This window comes from Monodon monoceros, unplaced genomic scaffold, assembly GCF_005190385.1.
Source record: "Monodon monoceros isolate NGI ecotype Baffin Bay Population unplaced genomic scaffold, NGI_Narwhal_1 Super_Scaffold_18, whole genome shotgun sequence".
Taxonomy (NCBI): domain Eukaryota; kingdom Metazoa; phylum Chordata; class Mammalia; order Artiodactyla; family Monodontidae; genus Monodon; species Monodon monoceros.
The window spans coordinates 37,243,051-37,263,855 of record NW_021703774.1 but is presented as its reverse complement, the minus strand read 5'-3'; the positions used below and the strand labels follow the sequence as shown (position 1 = coordinate 37,263,855).

The 20,805-nt window shown below is 45.6% G+C and overlaps 2 protein-coding genes across 3 annotated transcripts; one reads left to right on the top strand and one right to left on the bottom strand.

Moving 5' to 3' along the window:
* Positions 1–8,514: 8,514 nt before the first annotated feature.
* Positions 8,515–18,509, bottom strand: SERTAD4 (SERTA domain containing 4). 2 transcript variants are annotated; one of them, XM_029230040.1, is made up of 4 exons: positions 18,346–18,509; positions 13,219–13,410; positions 11,873–11,988; positions 8,515–10,009 (listed from the first exon to the last, which is right to left on the bottom strand). In XM_029230040.1, the coding sequence occupies exons 2-4, from the start codon at positions 13,391–13,393 to the stop codon at positions 9,251–9,253; spliced, it is 1,050 nt and encodes a 349-aa protein (XP_029085873.1). In that variant the 5' UTR covers positions 13,394–13,410; positions 18,346–18,509; the 3' UTR covers positions 8,515–9,250. The 2 variants fall into 2 exon arrangements, with proteins under 2 accessions (XP_029085873.1, XP_029085872.1); XM_029230039.1 differs by lacking the exon at positions 18,346–18,509 and adding an exon at positions 13,897–14,152 and having other exon boundaries at positions 9,230–10,009.
* Positions 17,290–19,678, top strand: LOC114899374 (formin-like protein 5). Its single transcript, XM_029230041.1, has 2 exons — positions 17,290–17,725; positions 19,611–19,678. The coding sequence occupies exons 1-2, from the start codon at positions 17,370–17,372 to the stop codon at positions 19,657–19,659; spliced, it is 405 nt and encodes a 134-aa protein (XP_029085874.1). The 5' UTR covers positions 17,290–17,369; the 3' UTR covers positions 19,660–19,678.
* The last annotated feature ends 1,127 nt before the right edge of the window (positions 19,679–20,805 follow it).

Sequence of the window (20,805 nt, the reverse complement as noted above, 5' to 3'; positions counted from 1 at the left end):
GTTGGGAGGGAGCGAAGGGAGCTAGTGGGTCCCCTCCAGTCTGCAGGTGGCCTCTTCACATGCCCACAGTCACATGCACGCCCATGCACACACTCACGCACAGTCAGAGGGACCCACAGCATCCCGACACAGGCGCGCGCGCGCGCGCACACACACACACACGCCCACTCACGTTGTCACGGGCACTCACACCCACACGCACTGATTTCTCCCGGCGAGCTCGGCGGCCGGGACGCTGACCGGCCTCGCGCTGGCGCGGTCGTCTGCAATGGGGTCCCGCCCTGCAGCTCCGAGGGTCTCCGGCCCCGCGGCCCGGGCTGCGCTGCTGATGACAGCGCGGCTTCTCCGAGCCCGGGGCTCTCCGCAGAGCCCCAGCCGGGCCGCGCGGCGCTCGCTCCGGCTCTTTGTTATGCTAATTCCCCTTCCCAGCTGGTGCCAGCTGCCTGCACAATGAGCGCCCCGAGCCCTCGCCAGTCCTCGCCAGCCAGGGAGTGGGGGCGGGGTGTGGGGTTGCTCTGCGACCTGCGCTCTGGATCCCAGCTTGGCCCAGCCTGGCGGGATGGTGAGCTGCTCCCCTCGAACGCAGCTTCCCCCCGTCCTCCCCTCCCCCACGCTAGCAGGGCCTCGCCCCTCGGGGCCTGCAGGGCATCCACTGATTCATTCCAGTCACCCCGGCTGCCTGTCTTCCAGGTGCCAGGGCTTGATGAAAAGTAAAAGGCTCCTCGGCGGCTCGAGAGCAGTGCGGATGAAAGAGAAGCAGCCGCCTCCCAGACCACACAGCTAATCCTCCCATAAACCTCGAGCAAATAAGGGGAGAGGAAGGACAGGCCAGATACAGATGTGGAGTGCAGCCTCCGGGGGTCCCCAAATTAAAACTCGTGCAGGGGAAGCACTTGGACCACCACCAAATGACACTAATTGGGTTACGGGACCATAATCTTGGCTCATATGAAAAAAAAAAGTTACAGTCACAGCTTCAAGGACTGTCTTCACAAAAAGAAGGGGGAAAGTCCGCTATTTCGTTACTCATAAACATGAGAGAGAAGAGGGTTCTCGGATCTCCTGCCTGCGTAGGACAGGCAGGCTGGCTGCTTGAAGGGGAGGACAATCTTGTGTCAGGAGGAGCGGCGCTGCGCCCGGCTGGCTCCGAATGTGTGGAGCTAATGGGCTAATGGATGGGGGGAGCCCTCTCCGGGGAGGGGGAGGGTAACTGTACTGAGACACCGCGGGGGAGCGTGGCCTATCCGGAGGAATGTATTTCAGCCAATTGGTTAGCAGCCATATGCAGAATACAATCATCTGGACGAAAACTCAGAGATTTATTCTTTAAGAAACATCCAGAAGCAGCATCTCGGTTTCACTGGGGGGAAAATAATAAAGGCATACTGGGGAAGTAAAGGAAGGAGTGACACGTGTAGAAAATTCAAGTGAAAATCTTCAGAAAGATTTTCGGTTGTTTGAATCACAAATGTCAGGGCCAGAAGAGACCAAGGCCCTTTGAGTGGAGCCTCATCATTTAACAGATGGGAAATTAAGACTCAGAGAAATTAAGGGCTTGTTGATGGTTAGACAGCTAGTGAGTGGTACAGCCAGGCAAGAACCTGCCTCCTAACTCCTAATCTAGAGCTCTCAACACACTTGGTTATATTTCTATGGTTAAGAAACAGAAGTCATTTGATCAGAAACCAGTGCAATAGACTATAGGTAAAAAGTTAGAAATTTTTAGAATGAGTTAAACCGTGTCTGCTCTATAATGAGCATAAGGATTGGAAATCAATCAATTCTTGCAAACTCCACCCCAGGGTTCTTCCTAACATTTATCTATTCATTCATCCATTGCAACACCCAGATAGACAGATGGCCCCAGGATTTCTTTATGGGTCCTTTCCGTGCAGACTAATACCTTTTCCAGAGATATCCCCCCCCCACACACACCCGCCAATGCCTCATGTCCCTTGCACATTAAGTCGTCTTGGCTAAAACCAGCTAGGTTAAGGCTAGACTGGTTAAGAATTCCAACTGAGCATGCTTACTGGTTGGAATACTACCCACTGGAAAATAAAAAATCTACTCCAAGGGACTTCCCTGGTGCGCAGTGGTTAACAATCCGCCTGGACTTCCCTGGTGGCACAGTGGTTAAGAATCCGCCTGCCAATTCAGGGACCACGGGTTCGGAGCCCTGGTCTGGGAAGATCCCACATGCCGCGGAGCAACTAAGGCCCTGTGCCACAACTACAGAGCCTGCGCTCTAGAGCCCACGAACCACAACTACTGAGCCTGCATGCCACACCTACGGAAGCCCACGCGCCTAGAGCTGGTGCTCCACAACAAAGAGAAGCCACCACAATGAGAAGACAGCACACCGCAACGAGGAGTAGCCCCCGCTCTCCGCAGCTAGAGAAATCACGCGCGCAGCAAGGAAGACCCAATACAGCCAAATAAATAAATTTATTAAAAAAAAAAAATCTCCTCCAGCTGCTGAGTTTCCAAGTAAGGGGAGAACAAGAGTCTGGAGATGGCCAGCCTGGATCTCCCTGGGCAGGTTGAGGTGTCCCCCCCACCCCATGCCCATCTCAGCTGTTCTGCTAGCTCTAATGGCAACTACTGGTGTCACTTATGAGATCCTAGAGCTCAGCTGGGTAGGAGGAGAACCTGTCCCAGAGAAGTTCTGGAACCATCACGGTGCAACACTGCATTTTCTCTCACTCTGGCACCAATCTCTCACTCTCAAACTATATGGTTCAGTTTTGTCTTCATTTCAGTCCTAGCAATCAGCAAGCATCACTACAGGTGATGTACCTCAGCTTATGGAACAATATATACTCTTGGAACATCGAGAGAGACAGAAATGTAATTTTAAAAATGAAATCCTACTTTGAAGACATCAATTGGGCTCTGAGTTTAAAGGCAACATAGAAAGAAATGAGGTCTTGAAGTAGGGGCAACCACTCCCTAGTTGAGCTGTTTCTAAACTTAGATCTTGTAAGTGGAAACTGTATCGAAGTTATTTTATAACTACTTTGAGGCCATGTCCTCAAAGTTATAATTATACAGAAAATTCTGTTTTGGCCTCCATTATCAGATATAGGGACATAAGGAATAATGCTTGGTCTGTATTTATTTACTCCATATTGTATTTTTTTCTGAGGAAAAACTAGGTCTAAGAGAATCATTCAATATAGTAATTGGATAAACTTGAACTTTGGCAAATCCTAGGGGTGAATCAGAGGTCAGTGGTTTTTAATCTTTTCATTTGTAAAGGACACCTCTTACGCCTTTCAGGTAGCCAATGTTCTGAAAGATACTATCCTCAAAATAAATTTATTTATTGGGAAAAATGCCTTCATTTTCCCAGAGTTTCTTCTCAGTTTGTGCTGTGTTAACCCAGAGCTGATTTAATTCCAGCCAAGGGTAAAGAAATCTGACAATTTCCTGCACAACTGCTTTCAGGAAATTTTATGATTTCCAATAAGCTTTTGAAATATTAAACATATCTCAGGAAAACCAATGACTACTTTCATAGTTGTCTAAGGGTCCTGGGTCCCCAGGTTTGACACCATCCCCCTATTTAATTTCAAACTTGCTGTACAAAACCCAGGAGGCCGAATAATTTCCCCAAAGAGGATCTGGTACTGTCAGCTCCAGCTTTCAGGGGGTCCAGGGACATTAGTGGAGAAGTCATGGAGGCTCACTGCTATTTCACACCCATAATGTGTGCCCAGGCAAGATCAAGCCACTTCCCCAATATTAAAGTCTTTAATCATGACAAACTGACAAGGTGGGTATGGCATGCCACCCCATTTTACAGACAAGGAAACTGAGGTGCTAGGAAGTGAAGTGGCTTGCTGGCCAAGGCCAAGTTTGCACATCTACACTGGCAGAGCTGGAATTTGCATCCAGGCAGTTTGACTCCAAGTCCCGCACTCTTAACCCTCTGCTGTATTCCAGTTTCACGAGAAACCCGCAACCATTGTGCCTGAACTGAATAGGAGATATGACCTAATGCCTATACTTAGTCACAAAGACAGTTTGGTTGGTTTATTGAAAAGCACAGCATCTAAGGACTTGAAGAACAACGAGAACCCCTCCCAGCTCCCAGAAAGGACAGACAAGCCATTTCTCTCTTCCTAAAAAAAATCAAGGAAATCCTTTAGTACCTGAAATGGTTTTTCTTGTCTTCATAAAGAGGTTTGACCAAAAAATTGCCTTCTTTCCTTTTTAATCTTTAGACTTCTCCGTAAAGAAAGTGAACACACTCCTCAGTGCACGTGGAGTGCTGGATTTCCCAGACTTCTTCCCCTCCACTCCATCAGAGATCAACTCCCCAAACTTTTGCTGAAATCCCTTGCCTTGAAGGCTGTCATTCTCCATCTTTTCCTTATTATGCACACAGGGGGTGTGTGAGTTTGAGGATGGTATAGATGCCTGAGCACTGTGCCAGATGTTTCAGAGAGATCTGCTCACTTCTTAATTGACAGAATACAAGGGATACGTCACATCTGAGCTTAGCTCATTGCAGTTGCCTCAGGAGACATCTGCAGAAAAGCACCGTGTCTAGAAGTATCCGGGTTGGGTTCATGTGTGAGCTGACCAATCAGGTGGGGTGGTGGAGGATCACACACCTGATGCCTGGACTCAGCTGCTCCCATGGAATGACGTGATTGGAGGCAACTCCTGCTGAAACCCATCCCCCCCTCCCCAAAGTTCTGCTATTTACCCACTGTCTTGGGATCTCAGCAGGAAGCAAGATCGCAACTTACGTCTCTGCAGTTCTTTTCTGGGTGTGTTCTCCCCCCAAGATATGGCATTTTATAAGATTTTATAATGTTAAATGAAAGGAACAGTTCCATTGACTGGGGTTGAGAAATACGGGAAATTTCATGAGAAACGACTAATTCATCTCCAAACATTCCATCAGTTTCATTGTGGTCAAAAGCAGGTGTTTCCAGGCTGTGAATAAGTAGTTTGCATTTTAAAAATTAACAAATTGGACCAACACCAAGGGAAAAAAATACAGCAATAGACAGCCCACCAGAGAATTGTTTACCAGAGAAGATGAAGCTCATGGTGATGGTTTGCAAACACCACCAGACTAGCTTGTGTAAATTCCCTTCGTTTAGTCATCGTTCTTCAGCCTGTCACGGATACTGAAGGGAAATGCAGAAACAGGAAATTACAGACTATTTTAAACAGCATGTTTTATTAAACTCACTTGCTGATGCACTTTATGGCAGGATGTGAGATTCAAGTGTTCATAACTTACATCTTTGCAAGTGCTTTTCCTAAGTGAGTTCTCCCAGCTAAAATATGGCAAGTACACAGGGCTGGAAATAATCTCTAAACTAGTAACTGAGTTACTCCAGGTCATGTAGCCACATCACATAAAATGGAGAAGTTTTAGCCAAGTGAAGAGAATCTACCTTGCTTATTCACTATACTATAACTAAGAAAGCACTGGAGGCATCGTGCAGTTAACTTAAAAGATCCTTAATGCATTTATTTTAAACCACAGAATCAAAGCACGACAATCTTAAAATGAAATCCTAGAAAACATAGATTGTCTCTTTTATTATTTAAATATTGATTTCATTCTTCTCTTCACAGGACATTTCTGTATCTAGTTTAAACCACCATTATTGATGCCATGTTGAATCCTTATTTTTGAATAAGGCCTAGTAAAACTGGCAGGAATGTGATTTCACTACAAATACAATGACTACAAATTTCAGGGACCGTCATAAAAGTGGATTTGAACAACTAATTATTTTCAAAAACGTTTTCTGCTCATACGTTGTTTGAGGGATATGAAAGCTTAGCTGCATTGCAAACAAATCCTCATATCCCTGTCTGATATTTATTGTGAGGCTGGCACCTCTTAACGCCCATGTCTTCTGCAAGTTGTTCTTGGCTCTCTTCTTGATACACAGAAAAGAAGTACTCAAGGGAAGCTGTAGCGCAAATTCACGTTTGGAGGGGTGGGTAGCCATGCTTCGATGGAGTTATAATCTATGAGCTCTAAAAGCAAATACCTTACATTCACTGGCTTCAGCATCTATTTAACAAAGTAGCAGGCAAAATGTTCAACATTTCCATTGTCTTAAAAGATCAGGCCGAAGATGCTTTACCCTAATTATTGATTGTTGTCAGATAGTCACTGCCACTAGGTTTAAGTTTTTCGTTAAAGTTTTCCTCCCAGGTCCCTGTCCCTACAATCCTGTGCCTAGGACACCTTCAAGGTGAACTCTAGAATAATAGGATTTTAAGAGTGGAAGCATATAATGATACCTTTGCCCTTTTAAAGGGCCTTTGCCAGGCTATCCTCTACAAATCACACACTTTAAGAGAGGAAGGACCAGAAACAGAGGTTAATGATTTGGTTACAGACATGCACCTAGATGCCTAGGGAAGTAGCAATTAAAGGCACATTTGGGGAGCTGGGCCATTTTCTTAAGTGAAGGTTTCCCCTCATTCAACTTTTAAAAGTCTGGATTTGGCCATATGAGCTTTTCCTTAAAGCAAAGAAAGCAGAGCGATAAGAAAAGGTGTTACTTCCAGCCGGAGAGACAGCAGTGTGCTGTGGAGGGCGGTCTTAGCTTTTCCCATCTCTGAGGATATAACTATAGAACCCAATCCATAGACTTAACTATGAAGGGGAGCCTTGACCACTCTGGAAGATCTAACTTAACATCTCTTGAGTAGAAATCACAAGGTAGGCACAGAGGAGGCCCTAACGCTTTCACACCAACACCAGAAACATTTTTGTTACTTGGATGGGTGTTTAGGGATTATTTTTTAGTAAAGAAAAAGTATGCTGGAAATGTCCTAGAAACAAAAACTTGATTACTAAATATTACACATTTTAATGCTGCTGGATTCAAAGGCACCCGTCATCCTGCAAAGAAGCGCTAGTGGGTTCTGTGGAAAATTAAAAAGCAAAAATATAAGTCCTTTCTTGCATATTTAAATCTCCATGATATATTACGCTCACAATAAGAATGCTACTTTTGGCAAATTAACTAGCTTCCAACTAGCTTGCCCCTTTTATCAAATGAAATATTAGCCTCTAAGAGTCACAACAATACAGAATTGCATGGAATACTACTGGCAATAACCTCTGTAGCTATTTTAACCGTTTACATATGGGCCATCTTTTGACAATTTGACATTTCATGAAGGAATCAGCTAGGATTCAGTATTTATGGCTTCACGTTATGCTATTTTTTTTCAGAAACTTTATAAAAATGAAAACCTTCAGATCCTTTACGATAAAACCTTATCGATCACAAACCACATCATTTACTGTGCTCTTGATCAACAGAAATCTAAACCTACAAACTAGGAGCATTCTGAAACACCTGTTAGATGGGCCTCTCAAAGTACACTTTAACTTTGAAAACGCCTGTGGGGCCACTGCCCATGACAGTTTCTAGACATTTTGAGTTTTTTAAAGGAGAAAGAGCAATGGAAAAGAGAAACATAGCCAACAGTCATTAAAATAAGAAAATCTGAATGAATTTTGATCATTTTAATAAATATATATCAAGAAAACTTCACTTTATTACAACAACACAATCATATACAAGCATCTATCATCTAAGTTTTCAACATCAAATGTTCATCAAATATTGAAAATAAAGGACAAAACATCACTAGACTATTCAGGCATAACACAAGAACAGGTTTTAAAAATTGGTCCTTGTGGACATTGTCCAAATGATGATCCTACTCATACACTGTATGAATGAGACCTATATTTAATATTAATAGCAATAATAAAAAAGCTTTATCTTGGAGAAACTGGGAGGACCTACTTATTTCCTCCGTTTGGCATTTGGTTCCTGTGAAGTAGTGTGTTAAGGAGGCCTAAGTCAGCCAGTAACCTTGGAAATGGGAATACAGTTTAGCAGGCGGAGTTGGCTGGTGTGGAAGGAAGGATGGTCAGAGGGGTACTCTGAACATCCTTGCCAATGCACAAAGGAAAGAAATGATTGAGAAAAATGTTGACCAAATACATAGGAGCTTTTGCCGACTGAGTCCCATTTCTCCAAAATAACTTTCCCCAAACTAAAATCTTTACATTCTTTAAGATAAAACCTTATTGGTCACCACATCATTTATCAACATTGTGCTTCGTAATCAACAGCAAAAGTCATATATAAAAAACCACATGCTTTTATAATCTAAACGAGTGAAATGATGCAAAACAGATTAAAGTATGATGCATGCCACTGGTTCATGAACTTCATTGGACAAGAAAACGAAACAAAACAACCCAAAACCCAGAAAACCCAAACCCCAGCAACAGACCGTTGCCATAGAAAAGCTCGAGCAGCCAGTGCTGGTTTCTAACAGCTCTGTCTATTGTTTCCTCCATCCCTTTCTAAAAATGCCAAATCCGAAAGCAATTGGGCATCAAAAACAAAGGAAGAATAGAGATGTTGAATCAAAAGTTGAACGCAATAGTTCGACATTAACGGTTTCCAAACAATATTGATCCACCCTGTGTTTTTTTTTTCCTGTTTGTTAAATCCCTGCTGTACTCTGATTTATCCTTAATTTTCACATTGGCAAAAATTAAGATAAAGTAAGGCACCACAGATCGCCCTGTATGATATATCTCTAAAAGCCTCATCACCCATCACAGGCAAGCAGGGATTAGCCTCTACTCATATTGTTGATTGCTGCCCCTAGACAGGTGTGCTTCGTTACGTCCTATTCCTGTTTTCATCTGTCACACAAGACTGTTGAATCCAAACACTTAACAGCACCAGGAAGCCATTTCACCTAGCTCCCTGTCTTCAGTCTTTTAGTCAGAAAAAAAATACTGTATCACAGAGAAGCAGCAGACATCCTTTGCTGGTTATATTGATTTGCTTACCAAATAACTACCTAATTAGGTGGCAAACAGGTGGAAGGTTCTTCGCTAGTGACAGGCTCCTGGAGGTCACGGAAATATCACAAGGGCACATTGTCCCCCATTCTAATCTACTGATCTTTTCTGTAAGAAAACTAAGATAAACTTTTAAGCGTCAACTGTGTTCTCGGTAACGTCACCACACTTATAAGTAGCTCGCCGATGCCTACTATACAGTTGTTTTATGCAATCTGCTCTCCAGGCATGAAAATGACATGGCATGTTCATGGCATAATTGTATCAGTTGTACAAAACTCTAAAATCCATTCAAAATACAATTTATGAGAGCTAACTGATCATGCTGTGCGTGCGTCAAAGGTTCGGGGAGAAGACGGCTCATATCTTACTTCCTTTGCTGCAGCACAGTTTGTTACTTGGTGAAGGCTCCTTTTTCCTTAAGGACTTTTTCCACGACTCACTTACATTGCTCTTTTCATTATATCCAGTCTCAAAATAATCATAAAATTGGCCTTTGCACTCAAAAGCAAGGTCATTTCCCACAGGTTCATGGCTTAGGGAGCCACCATCCCTGTTGGTATCATCATTTGCTTTCTCGTTTAATCTGGCCTTTTCCTGGACACCAAGTGACCTCACGTTAGTAACAAAGATTTCATTGGCAGGTATCTGGCCATCCCCCTTGTAAATAGGTGCACTGCCTACATCAAAATCCACCTGGTGGGAACAGCTCGGTAAAGGCAGAGGGGGAGAGGAAGAGGAAGATGAGGAGGAGGAAGAGGCAGTGGTGGAGGCATTTCCGACATTAGCATTGACAGAAAGGGGTAAATTTAGGTAGTGACCACCACATTCTTGGTACAAGCAGCAGGCATGAAACTTTTCACACTCCTCTTTGGCCATCCGAGGTCGTTTCCGGTAAGGACAGTCTTGAGCCATAAACCACTCCTGGGCAGAGGTGCCATTGAAAGAGCAGGCAGGAAAGCACCAGTTATTCTGCATGATAATTTCTCCATGGATCCTTTTCATCAAATTGTTTATAAGGACAGATCTTCGGAGGTACACTTCAGGATCATCGATAAACTTTAGCTTTTCTAAGGACATATAAAGGATGTGGGCTCGTTCCTCAAAGATTGAGATGGTCTAAAAATCAAAAAAGGAAGAGAAAGCTTAGGAAATGGTCTATATTAAAATATCATCACAGCACATTTCTCTTTTGGCAGTTTCTGAGTCTGGGAGTCTGGGATCTTGTTTCCCCAGGTTCATTTAGAGATGCTGTCCCAGGGGCTGCTAATGTCTCCCCTTCCCAGCAGACTCACTGGTGATGTCGAGCACTGGGGAATCCAGCCACAATGCAGAACTCGGCAGGGACAGGTCAGGATGTCTGCTCTTTAATGGCTCGGTGAGGGGGATGCCGAAATGCACAAAACTAATCTATGCTGTTAGAAGTCAGGAGAGGGGGTTCTTTGGAGGGCAGAGAGGTAGTGACTGAAAGGGGACACAGGAAATGTTCTGGGTTGCTGGTTATGTTGTTTCCTTATCTGGATGTTAGTTATACGACTATTTCACACTTTGTGAAATTCATCAAGCTGGACTCTTATGACACTTGGGTCTTTATGTGACACATATATATTATATGTCAATAAATGCTTTTTAGAGTATGCCAACATGCAGGTCATCATAAGTATACTTCAGACCCTGGCCCAGCCGTCAAGGGGCATGAGATCTGGCTGTCAGATCTCATGGCTCTCTCTGGCTGTTTTTCTGGGTTTCATTCTTGCAATTATCTTTGCTTGATAGAGGCACAAAAATAATGAATGAGGCTCAAACCCTAAAAGGAACTGTTGGTTGAAGGGCCAAAGTAGGCTTTTTCTGGTGTTGGGCAGGAGGAAAGATGCAGAGAGGGAATCAGACGACTCACTCCTGAGCTGTGTGATACCATCACTGTGTGATCATTGCTACAAACCCAGTGGCAATTTGGAAAACTGCTATAAGCCACAACACAGAAATCAAAAAGGACTTAAAATGCTTGTGTCCCGGGGACTAGCTCTTCCAGGTCATAAAAAAAAAAAAAGCCAACCTGAGGAGCTGTGAATTAAGCCAGCCCAAGCTGACCTAACGGAGGAACTACAAATGCAGGGGAAAGCCCAGCACCTGCCAGTGCATGCTGATGACTTTTTATGAGCAGAGTCAAAGCAACATCTAAAGGGTGGGAGTGGGGGAGAGGGAGTAACAAGTGAGGAAGATGATTCAAAAATTAAAATTCTTCTCTGAGTTTCAAAAAACTCTGGTCTGGGTTATCCTCTCCTCGATTAAACCAGCAGATTGTTTTTGAAGGAAGGTAGCCATAAGGAAAAGGAACTGGTATTTCAAAAGCTTAGATAGCCAGTTTCGTACTTCTGTGCACTTTCCCAATCCTGTTATTTTCTTCTTATACATGCAGAAAAGTTAGCTTTGGTCTTTTCCTGGGAATGAATTATATATTTTAACAAATGAAACATGTGTAATGAATGCACCATGAAGGACGTTTCTTACTTTCATGCACACGTTCAAAGGATGGTGAGTCCCCCGCTGAGAGGTGAGGAAAAGCCCTGGGTGACCACCCCCATGTAGGCACATACGTGTGGCATTGGCCATGGTAGCTGGAGCTCAGATACGGGGAACAGGTCAGGAAAGAACAGGTGCATTTCTGCACACGTGAAAGCACCAGTCACCATGACCCTTAATGCAACTTGAGAAAATGAAATCATTAGTAAAAAAGACATTCTTCAGATTATATAATTTTGTTATTTCTGGGCAGAGGAGCTCTTGCTGGCTCTTTCTTCAAATACTTGTGAAAAATAACACAGGACCCAAAAAAGTGACAACGATTAATATGGCTCTGCTGAGAAGTGGCTCATTTTCATTGCTTGGGTGGAACAATTTAATTTCTCAAAATGGATCAAGCAACTGTTACTAGGTATCTTAAACTCTTAATAAAAATAATGACTATTAAAAAAAACATACTTTATGGCTACAGCTGCTGAGTGGTGGGTGAAAATCCTCTTCTTCCACATACTTCCTCTTAAAGTATGTGATCTTGGATGTTGTTATAGGATTTGAAATTCCCCTGTAATGTGATCCTGTGGTAATAAATCAGATACGACAAATGACATGCGGTTTGCCAGAGGTTCTCCAAACAAAATACTTTCCTTGCCTTGCCTTTTAGAAGATAACTTGGCTACGTATTTGTCTGTACATGTGGTGATTAAAAATAAACATTAGTCTTAATAGTTGCTATCATACGGAATCCTGTGACCCAGGCTAGGCAAGGATTTCTAGACAATTATAGACGAAAATGACATATTTCAGCACTTACTAAATACTCAGAATCTTAACTCTATCACAGGCAAACAGCAACATTCATAAAGGGGAGTAGTGTAATAACTCTGAAATCATATTAGTATTTATTCCAATTATTTAATTAAACCCATGGTAATATAACACCACTGTTCAAATGTATATATCTTTAACTGTAAGCACTAATAACCAAATAACATTTAAATATTACTGGCTCTCAGTAAGTAAGCAAATTATTATCAGCACACTGGAGTCATAATATTCCTTCTTTTAAAATATAAAATTTAAAATTTTTAAATTTAAACTTAAAGGTAACAAAAGTCCTTTTTGCTCTCAAAAATGTAACATATCAACCATGAATAAAAATAGGGTCTAATTTTTAAAGAGCAAGCTTTTAATCCTTTTTAGCAAATCTGACTTCAACAAGTACTCATTTTACATTTTAGGTTTTTGGTTTTTTTCCAATCACTACTACTACACAAAAATCCAAAGGAACTCACCTTAAAGTATAAGAATAAAGAATCAGGGAGAGCATATTTTTTTCTGGGCTTAAAATTTTTTTTTTTCCTATAATACCAAAGCCAATTGCACGCTTAATAAAAAGAAGAGCCACATAGCTGCTGGCCCAAAGTGCAGATCCCTTTATGTCTCATGGGATAAAGATTTCATTGTCAAGCCCACCAGGGCTTGTGTAGCTCTCAGAGAACCATACAGTTCCAGAAGGTAGAAAACTGAAACTCAAACTGAAGTTTCAAGATCTGGTTTGGTTCTCTTAAAAATACAGATGCCTGACTTTTCCCCGAAGCAGCAGCACATGGAAACTCAGGTTTGAATGCAATTAACATCACTCCTGGTCCTTTCCCTGGAGCCTTGGGCTCACTTATGAGCGGTACGCAGGCAGCCTGGGACGTCCCTGGAGCACGAGCTCTCTCAGCTCAGAAGGGCACCCCAGACACCACCGTTGCCCATCAGTCTGGCCGCAGAGGGCAGCAGGGGAAGGTCAAGGGCAGTACCTGCCAGTGGGGGACCAGCTCCCCGGTCTCCCTGCAGAGGAGCCTGTGCTGGCCCTGGGGGGCTTGGGCCTCCGTAGCTGTCAGCCTCCCATAGTGTCTGGTACCCGGCAATTTCAGCAGCTCCTTCCGAGACAATGGGCTCGCAGAATCTATTCATGGACAGAACCAGAGTCATCTCTGACAGCCTCAGATCTGAAAAAAAAAGAAAACAGCCCTAATCAAGAGCAAGCCAGGGGATGGCCTTGGCTCCTTCTTCGTTTGCTTTGGGAAACTTTTACGTCTCAGTCCTCCCCTTTGCCCTGAAACATTTTATTATTTTTTCGAAGAAAACCTCAGCAAACTCTCTTGCTGCTATTAGCGCAGCCTCTGTGCTGAGCAATCTGCATTTCATGGGCGGATCTTTAAAAACCCCATTTCTTATTGTTCTCAGATTCCCCTCAGCCCTCTTCCAGACAGCTGCTTTGCCTCCTAAACACATTTTCCTCCTGACCTTCCCGCAGAAAATGTACCGCTAAGAGGCAAGGCCAAAACCCTTGCCGCTGTCTTTCTATTAATAAGGCAAAATCAATTTTCTAGTCAATCCCCTGAGAGTCTCCTTTGATGAAATCCGCTAATCAATCAAAAGAAAAGGAAGGAGGAGACAGAAATCTTCCCCGGAATCCCTACTGATGCTCTCAGGTTCAGTCTGTTCCGCTGCCCGCTGCCCCCTCTTCCTCTGTTTCTGCAGGGCCAGTTCCTCTACAGCATTCTGGGGCTCTCTCCACTTTCTTCTCCCAAAGCGAAGCAGACAGAGACACACTTGGTAGTTGTTTCCACCAGCCCTGATTGGCCTGAACTGGATCTGCCTCCAGTCAAAACACTGAGAGATGAAGACAGAAAATTGGCTCCAGTTTCCAGCCATGAGTTGCAGTCCCACAGGAGCCAAGCACAACATCAACGGAGCAGGAGGAATATTAAACAGGAGCCAGGGCTTCAGGGCCAGAGGCAGCGGACAACTCTACACCGCAAAGCCCAGAGGCAAGGCAGAAACTTTCCAAGAGGCAAAACACCACTGCGCTTCTGTCCAGTTCACGCCCTTCCCTAGGGTCTGCGGGGAAACTGGGAGGCTCTCTACTCTTGGGATGCGCCCTGGGCTCCTCAGCACCTTGGGTGGTGGGGGCCTTTCCCTGGGGGCTCAGTGTCTTCACCTGGTCCTAAGTAGGGCTCAAGGTGGTGTCCAGAGTGAGTGCAAAGGAGAAGAGTATCTAAAGCCAGAAGACCTCGGGGCCATAGATCAGTGGTGACTGCAGAGCGGCCTCAGTGCCTTATTATCCACCAATTCCTTTACGAGACCCAAACCTCCACTATCTCACTTTGCCGTTTAAAGAACTGTCACAAAGAGTGATGACAGGCCTGCTTTCTTGAAGATTGATTGTCTTTCAAATAGACGCTAAGGGTCTAGTTCTTGCTTTCTTCTCCAAATTATACAGCTTGTAATGTTTGGGGGAAAGAGTGAATGTACTATTGTCTCGTGGGAGACTATTATTACCTACATGTTATAACAAGGGTCCACTTCCAGGTAAAAGGAGGAAAGGCACAAGGGGAAGGGCTTCATTAAGTAACAATGGCCTTCTGGCTAACAGAGCAGCTCTTGGCAGCAATGACTCCATCACCCAGACTCCTCTCTGAGACCTGAAATTCTGTCCCAACCTCACTGAAGAAGTAAGTCAGGCCTTCTGACATACAGGGGAGGTGTCCAGGTCAGTGGCTGGAATTAGGACCCAGCTGATTTGGGCTGCTAAATTACCTACCCCCTTTCTTTTAAAATGCCCTCCAAAGAGGCAGCAGCAAGGACTTATTAGAAAACCTTATTTCAAGAGAATAAAAAAGGTTCAATTAATTCTCTAAAAAGAAATGGTCGGACATGCCATTTATTCTGTTCTTTGAGTCATCAATCAAGAAATTTAGACCACACTGATTTCACAAACTATCACCCCTCAAACTCGACATCCAAACCAAGTATTTATTTCCTGGAAGACTCTTATGAAATGGTCCAATTTCTTAACTTATCTAAGAGACAACTGTATCAGGAAGTGCTATTGCCAGGAGCACATGAATTATATAGCTTTTTCTCAGAGTCGGTAGCCCCTGTCTCATTGACTGCCACAGTATTTTCTCGTTTGAAATTTACACTCACTTTGTGCTAGATTCTGGGAATAAGATCCAAGCTTTTCGCCTACGTGGAAATTTTATTACATATAAACCAAAGCACGTTGACAAATCCATATTGCATAAGACAGAGAAGCATTTGCAGGCCCCTAGCAGCAATTACCTTTGTTTAAAAGGACATTATATGGGTCCTGTGCTATTTTATGTTAGTAAGAGTTTGTTTATATTTTAATGACTTATCCTTGTAGCTTTTTGGTTGTTAAGGATTTCAGCGTTTCTATTTGTTAGTATTGTTTCCCGCATGAAATTCTACTCATGCATTTGAACTTGAAACATGGCATAATAGTTTGTATCTTGGCTGTTTCTTTCCTTTTATGATATCTAGTTTCAGTAAGTTTTTCTTTTCTTGAATGGGAAACTTTTACACACAAAATCCTAAACTGGAGAGGTGAGTTCCAAGAGTGATTTATGTAAGTCCGAATAAAAAAATAAATGAGTTGGGATTATTTGGGAGCAGGGAGGAGATTTTGCAATTGAATCTTCCTAGTCTATCCAGAACTTACACTGGGATGTTAGGAAATTAAGAAGGCAAGTTTAACGTTCATGAAATACTGGAGTATGGGGCACGAAGCCATGATTCTTTTTATTTGTATTATATGTACAGATCCAAACTGTCATTTTTTCTCAGTACAATGAGATTTACATTATAATTCTGCTACTGAGTTCAGAAGTTGAAATTCACAAATTTGTGTGCTGTTAATACTAGACTCACAAAGATGTACATATAGAGTAAATTTTGTTTTTTTTTTAACATCATTGGTGAGTGAATTCAAAAGAACGGTGTTAAAGTGTGTTTTGTCTACACAAGTGTTTAAAAAAAATAAAAACTAGAAAGGTCCTAACCTTTTATCCTCAGGCTCCTGCATGTCTGTTTCGTCAGCCAAGGGAATGTAGCAGAATGACACCTCAAGCATTCCCAGAAGGCCAAGGGCTAAAGTGTCAAGTTTTTCCAGCAAATGTTCACAGTAAAGTTACCAGGCATTTCTATACAACTTGGTTTTTCCAGATGAGTTGGGCTTCTTCTTTCCTTGGAGCCATGATGATGCTAATAGAAGTAGCACACATAACAGGGTAGCTGCAGATTCAGTGATGCCTTCCATCCAACAGGCGATCCTGGTCACTCTTTGCCAACCCCTCCCCTTCATCCATCATTAGAAAACATTTTATTAAGAGCATTATAGAAGTTAGAGGTCTGATTCCAATACTGAAATGCAAGAAAGTAAAGGGCTGGTATTTTCGATACACCTTTGACACTGCCGGTCTTAGCTGTCCTGCCCAGGTGTAATCAAGTCCTTGACCTGACACTGTTCCTAACAAGACCTCAACAGCTTGTCCAGCTCGTGGTAGTGGTGGGGGTGGAAGGGGCTGGGTGGGTGGAGTGAAATCCTTCAACCCTTCTAAATAGAGAGATACTACTTTTCTACGAGTCCCAGCAGTACACCTGTCTGCCCTGGGAAATACATTTCCTCAGCTGCAGCTCTGAAAGGCCAAAATCTTTAGGTCGGGTTCTGGGGCTGGAATGCGGCTGCTGAGCAGGAGGGAGACGAGGGGGTGCCCGGGTGCCCGAGCCCGGGAGCCAGGTCTCCCCATCCCAGGCCTAAGACTGGGGTCCGAGGTCTAGAGACCCACCCCCTGCAGGCGGGCAGCAGATACCACGTCCGAGTTCCCACACTGACACACCCTCGCGTGTCGGTGCCGCAGCCCAAGCCCCTCTCCGGGGAAGCGGGCAGAGCCCTGCAGGCCGCTGACCGAAGGAGAAAGTAAACAACATCCCAAGTGTCTGGGAACAAAGGCAAGTTGTCTTTCCACGGTGCTGGAGCCGTGCGCCTCTCCTGAAGAATAAGAGCTATGATTATTCTTCCTTTTCTTCTTCTTCTTTTTTTTTTTTTTAAACCAAGTTTCCTTCTAAGGGCAATAAACACCAAAGGTAGGATTCCAAGGAAATGACTCACGGCGGTTGGCAGGGCTCTAGAGAGGCTGGCCCCGGCCCGCGCTCCAGCCCGCAGCAGATGCCTGCCCGGCCCTCCCCCCTTCGCCGGCCAAACCCACTCGGAGCCCGCGCCTGCGGGATCGCCCTGCGCATCCGTTGGAGCCGGGCGGCCAGGACTCTGCCCGTGCCTCCCGCAGGCGCCCGCCGTGTCCGCGCCACCCTCGGCCGCGGAGCCGCCTCTCCCCCCGCCTCTGCGGTCCCGGCCGGGCACTCCGGAAAGTTGCTAGGGCAGTGGAGGCGGGAGGGGAGGCAGGGAGGAGAGAGGCGGAGGCGTGGACCAGGCGGGCAGCAGCCGAGCCCGCCGGGGAGGTGAGCTGAGGACAGAGGAGCCGCCGCCGCCCGCAGCGCGGCTCGGCTGCCTGGGAGGAGAGTGCGGGGGCGGAGGTGGCGGGGGGGACAGAAGGTGTCAGCTCCTGCAGCTATTCCTTTTTCTTGCAAACGCGCGCTCCTGACATCCACCATCCCTCCCTCCCCACCTGCCAAGCGCCGCGGCGTCCAGACCTGGTGGCATCCCTCCTACTGACCCCCGTCCCCCAGGACAAGGGAACAGGCGGCCACCGAGGACCCTGGGGTCTCACTAGAGCTGTGGTCCCCACCCGCCCCTAGACTCGCCTCGGTGCGCGCGGGCTGCAGCGCGAGCAGCCCTAGAGGCGGCGGTGGTTCCCGCCCGGGTAAAGGCTCCGCGGCGCTCGCCAGCGCCGGGAAAAAAGCCCGCGCCGCCTCCGCGCCCAGCAGCGCCCCGGCGCCCCAGCCGCCCCGGGTCCCGCTTCGGCCGGTGCGCGTCCACTCGGTAACCCCGGAGCAGCCCCGGGGCCGGAAGGGCGCGCGGGAGCCAGTCAGCCCCAGAAGACGCCCGAGGGGACCGGCTGTCGCGCTCCACCCGGCCCGGCCTCTCCGTCCCCGCCGCCCGCGCCCAGCCCGGCTCTTACCGCGGGGTCAGCCGGAAGGCGGCGGCCGCGGCTCTCGAGCTGCTCCTGGCCCTCTCCGGGCTCGGCGCCAGCCCGGCCGCCGGTACACACTCGCGCGGGTCCCGGCCCAGCGGCCCGGTCGGCGGTGGCCGCTGGAGCGCGGCGGGCGAGGGTCCCGGCAGGTCCCGCCGCCGCGACTGGGGTGCTGCGCCGCCGTCGCTGCAGACGGTTATGGTAATGAGCGGCTCTGTCTAGCGAGGAGCGTGTGAAACCCGTCAATCCTGTTTGCCATTTCCCCGTGGATTTCCGAGGAGAGGTTCTGCAGGATGCCCCCAGGGTGAGAAAAGGAACATGACAAGCGCGCCCGCTCTCCTTCCCTCCCTCCCTCTGCTCCCGCCGCCGCCGCCGCCGCCGCCGCCGCCGCTCTTCAGGCAGCACACGGGGCGCCTTCCCCTCACCCCAGCCCGCCCCCTGCCTTCTTCCCTCCTTCCCGCCCTCCCTCCTTCTCTCCTCCCCTCCACTCCCCTCCCCTCCCGGTGCCCGGGGACACGCGGGCCCAGCTCCAGCCCGCAGCCCAGACCCCACGCGCTCCCGGGCTCCCGCCCCAGCCCTGGGGGCTCGGCTCCAGCCGAATAATGTATTCACTCTGAAACCTTCTGAGATGTCTTCTCTTTTTTTATTTGGTTTACTTTTTTGTTGTGCGTGCGTGTGATTTAAAAGAGAAAGAAAGAAAGAAATCTGTGCCTTTCCCACCCTTTGCAAAAGACTTTCTTCTCCTTTGCCACAGCAAACGGAGATGAGAAACAGATGTCTTTGCAGGACCAAGCAGTTATTCTCCCCTCGCCACCCGCCCCCGCCCCTCTGGAGCTGTATATGTATAAAAAAGCAACCTTGGTCAGACTGCAACTTGAATTGGTAACTCCTTCTGGGTGGGGAGCCTCAAGGGAAAGCCTCCAGGAAATAAAAAAGTAATAAAGGAGGCTGTCCTTGGTCAAAAGAATTTAATTTAAGCCCCAGAATCACATTATTTTGCAAATAGTAATTTCCCCCTATATTGGACTCAACTGGAGTTTGTGTTTTGAAACATTAATTCATAACTTCTGTCTAGGGACCCCTCCATAGTCGAGATGGGTCATTTCAGGCGTAATGAACAAAGAGGCTTGGAAGGCATAGACCTAATAAAATGGGGGGGGGGAAGGCACCTGCACAAAAGTGTTACAAAGACTGTAATGTTTGTTTACTGCTACTATGCCAGATGTGCTAAATATAACACTTCTTTAAAACAGAGATCCTCCGACTGTGAAAAACCAAACCTCTTGCTGCCTGGCTCCCTAGGAATCAAGAGGAGGCACAGACTGAAAATCAGGGAGAAAAGGAACAAGATCAAGGATGAGGACTAGCATCTGCAAATTGAACCCTATCTAATTTGCATGTTTATTTCTTAGAATTGTAATTAAATTTGTGTAATAAATGTTTTCCATTTCATTTGTACGCTTAAAATTTGGGTGACTGACATGCAGTTAAGTGAATTTCTTTTTTTTAAAGCAAATGTAGTTTATTCAATAAGGCAGCAAACAAATATTAAACATAATTAGAACTAATCTGCTTTGAAGGTATTTTTGCTGAACTTTGTACATTAAAGACTCTCAGAGGTTTTAAGGGTATTAGGAAGCTGAGAGAAGGCAATTATGCTGAAAACAGACTAACTCAACAGACTTCCAGGAGCACTATTTCATTTTTTCCAAAAGGCATTTCAGGGTTGCATGCCTAGGATTGGGAATTGGGCATCCATCTTGGCTTTATTCTGAACCAGATTAAATTGCATTGGCTCATGCACGATATATAGGCCATTATGATGATAATTTAAGAATTGTAAAGATTCTACCCAGGTTATGGATAGAATGTAATTTTCATTTAGGTGGGGCGAGGAAAGGCACAAGGGCATTTAAAGCAGTGCAAGTACTTGAAAATCTAAGTGTCTAAAACTGGTTAGTGCCTAACTCAAATAAAGAACTAAATGTGAGGGCTTGGAGGCATGGCTTATTATTGTTTTTATCTGCCTGTATTAAAGTTTTATAGCATTTAAAGGACTATGGGGAAATCCCCACATACCCTTAGCTGTGTCAAAATACATAAAACCAAAAGGAGCAAATTAAGCATAAAATTGAGAAAAACATGAGACTTAAGTATCAGCATGGGTTGCATTGGCATCTTTGGAGCCTTGGCTCTGAGAAATGAGCCTTCTGGGAAACTGGCATTGCCCTTGGGTGGGGAGGACTCTTGGCTTTAATGTTATGAGAAAATGACATCATAACAGAAGTATGAAATCATTCTACTTCACAGCACCCTTGTGGTTCTGAGTAAGAACTTGACCCTGTCCTGTTCAGATATGTTAGGTTAGCATGTTTTACCGAAAGCTTTCCCTGGCCTACTTTTAATCTCAAGCTTAATGTTTGCAGAAATTCAGGGCCCGACTGTTGA

What these genes read in the sequence shown, in the direction of transcription:
- SERTAD4 (XM_029230039.1), bottom strand. Translation starts at nt 14,152, where the DNA reads ATGTTGTGCTTGGCTCCTGTGGGACTGCAACTCATGGCTGGAAACTGG. An exon ending in AGCTGGTCCCCCACTGGCAG is followed by an intron (nt 11,989 to 13,218) that starts GTACTGCCCTTG and finishes TTATTACCACAG; the next exon opens with GATCACATTACAGGGGAATT. An exon ending in TCAGCAGCTGTAGCCATAAA is followed by an intron (nt 10,010 to 11,872) that starts GTATGTTTTTTT and finishes TTTGATTTTTAG; the next exon opens with ACCATCTCAATCTTTGAGGA.
- LOC114899374 (XM_029230041.1), top strand. Translation starts at nt 17,370, where the DNA reads ATGACTCACGGCGGTTGGCAGGGCTCTAGAGAGGCTGGCCCCGGCCCG. An exon ending in CAGCCGAGCCCGCCGGGGAG is followed by an intron (nt 17,726 to 19,610) that starts GTGAGCTGAGGA and finishes TCTTTAAAACAG; the next exon opens with AGATCCTCCGACTGTGAAAA.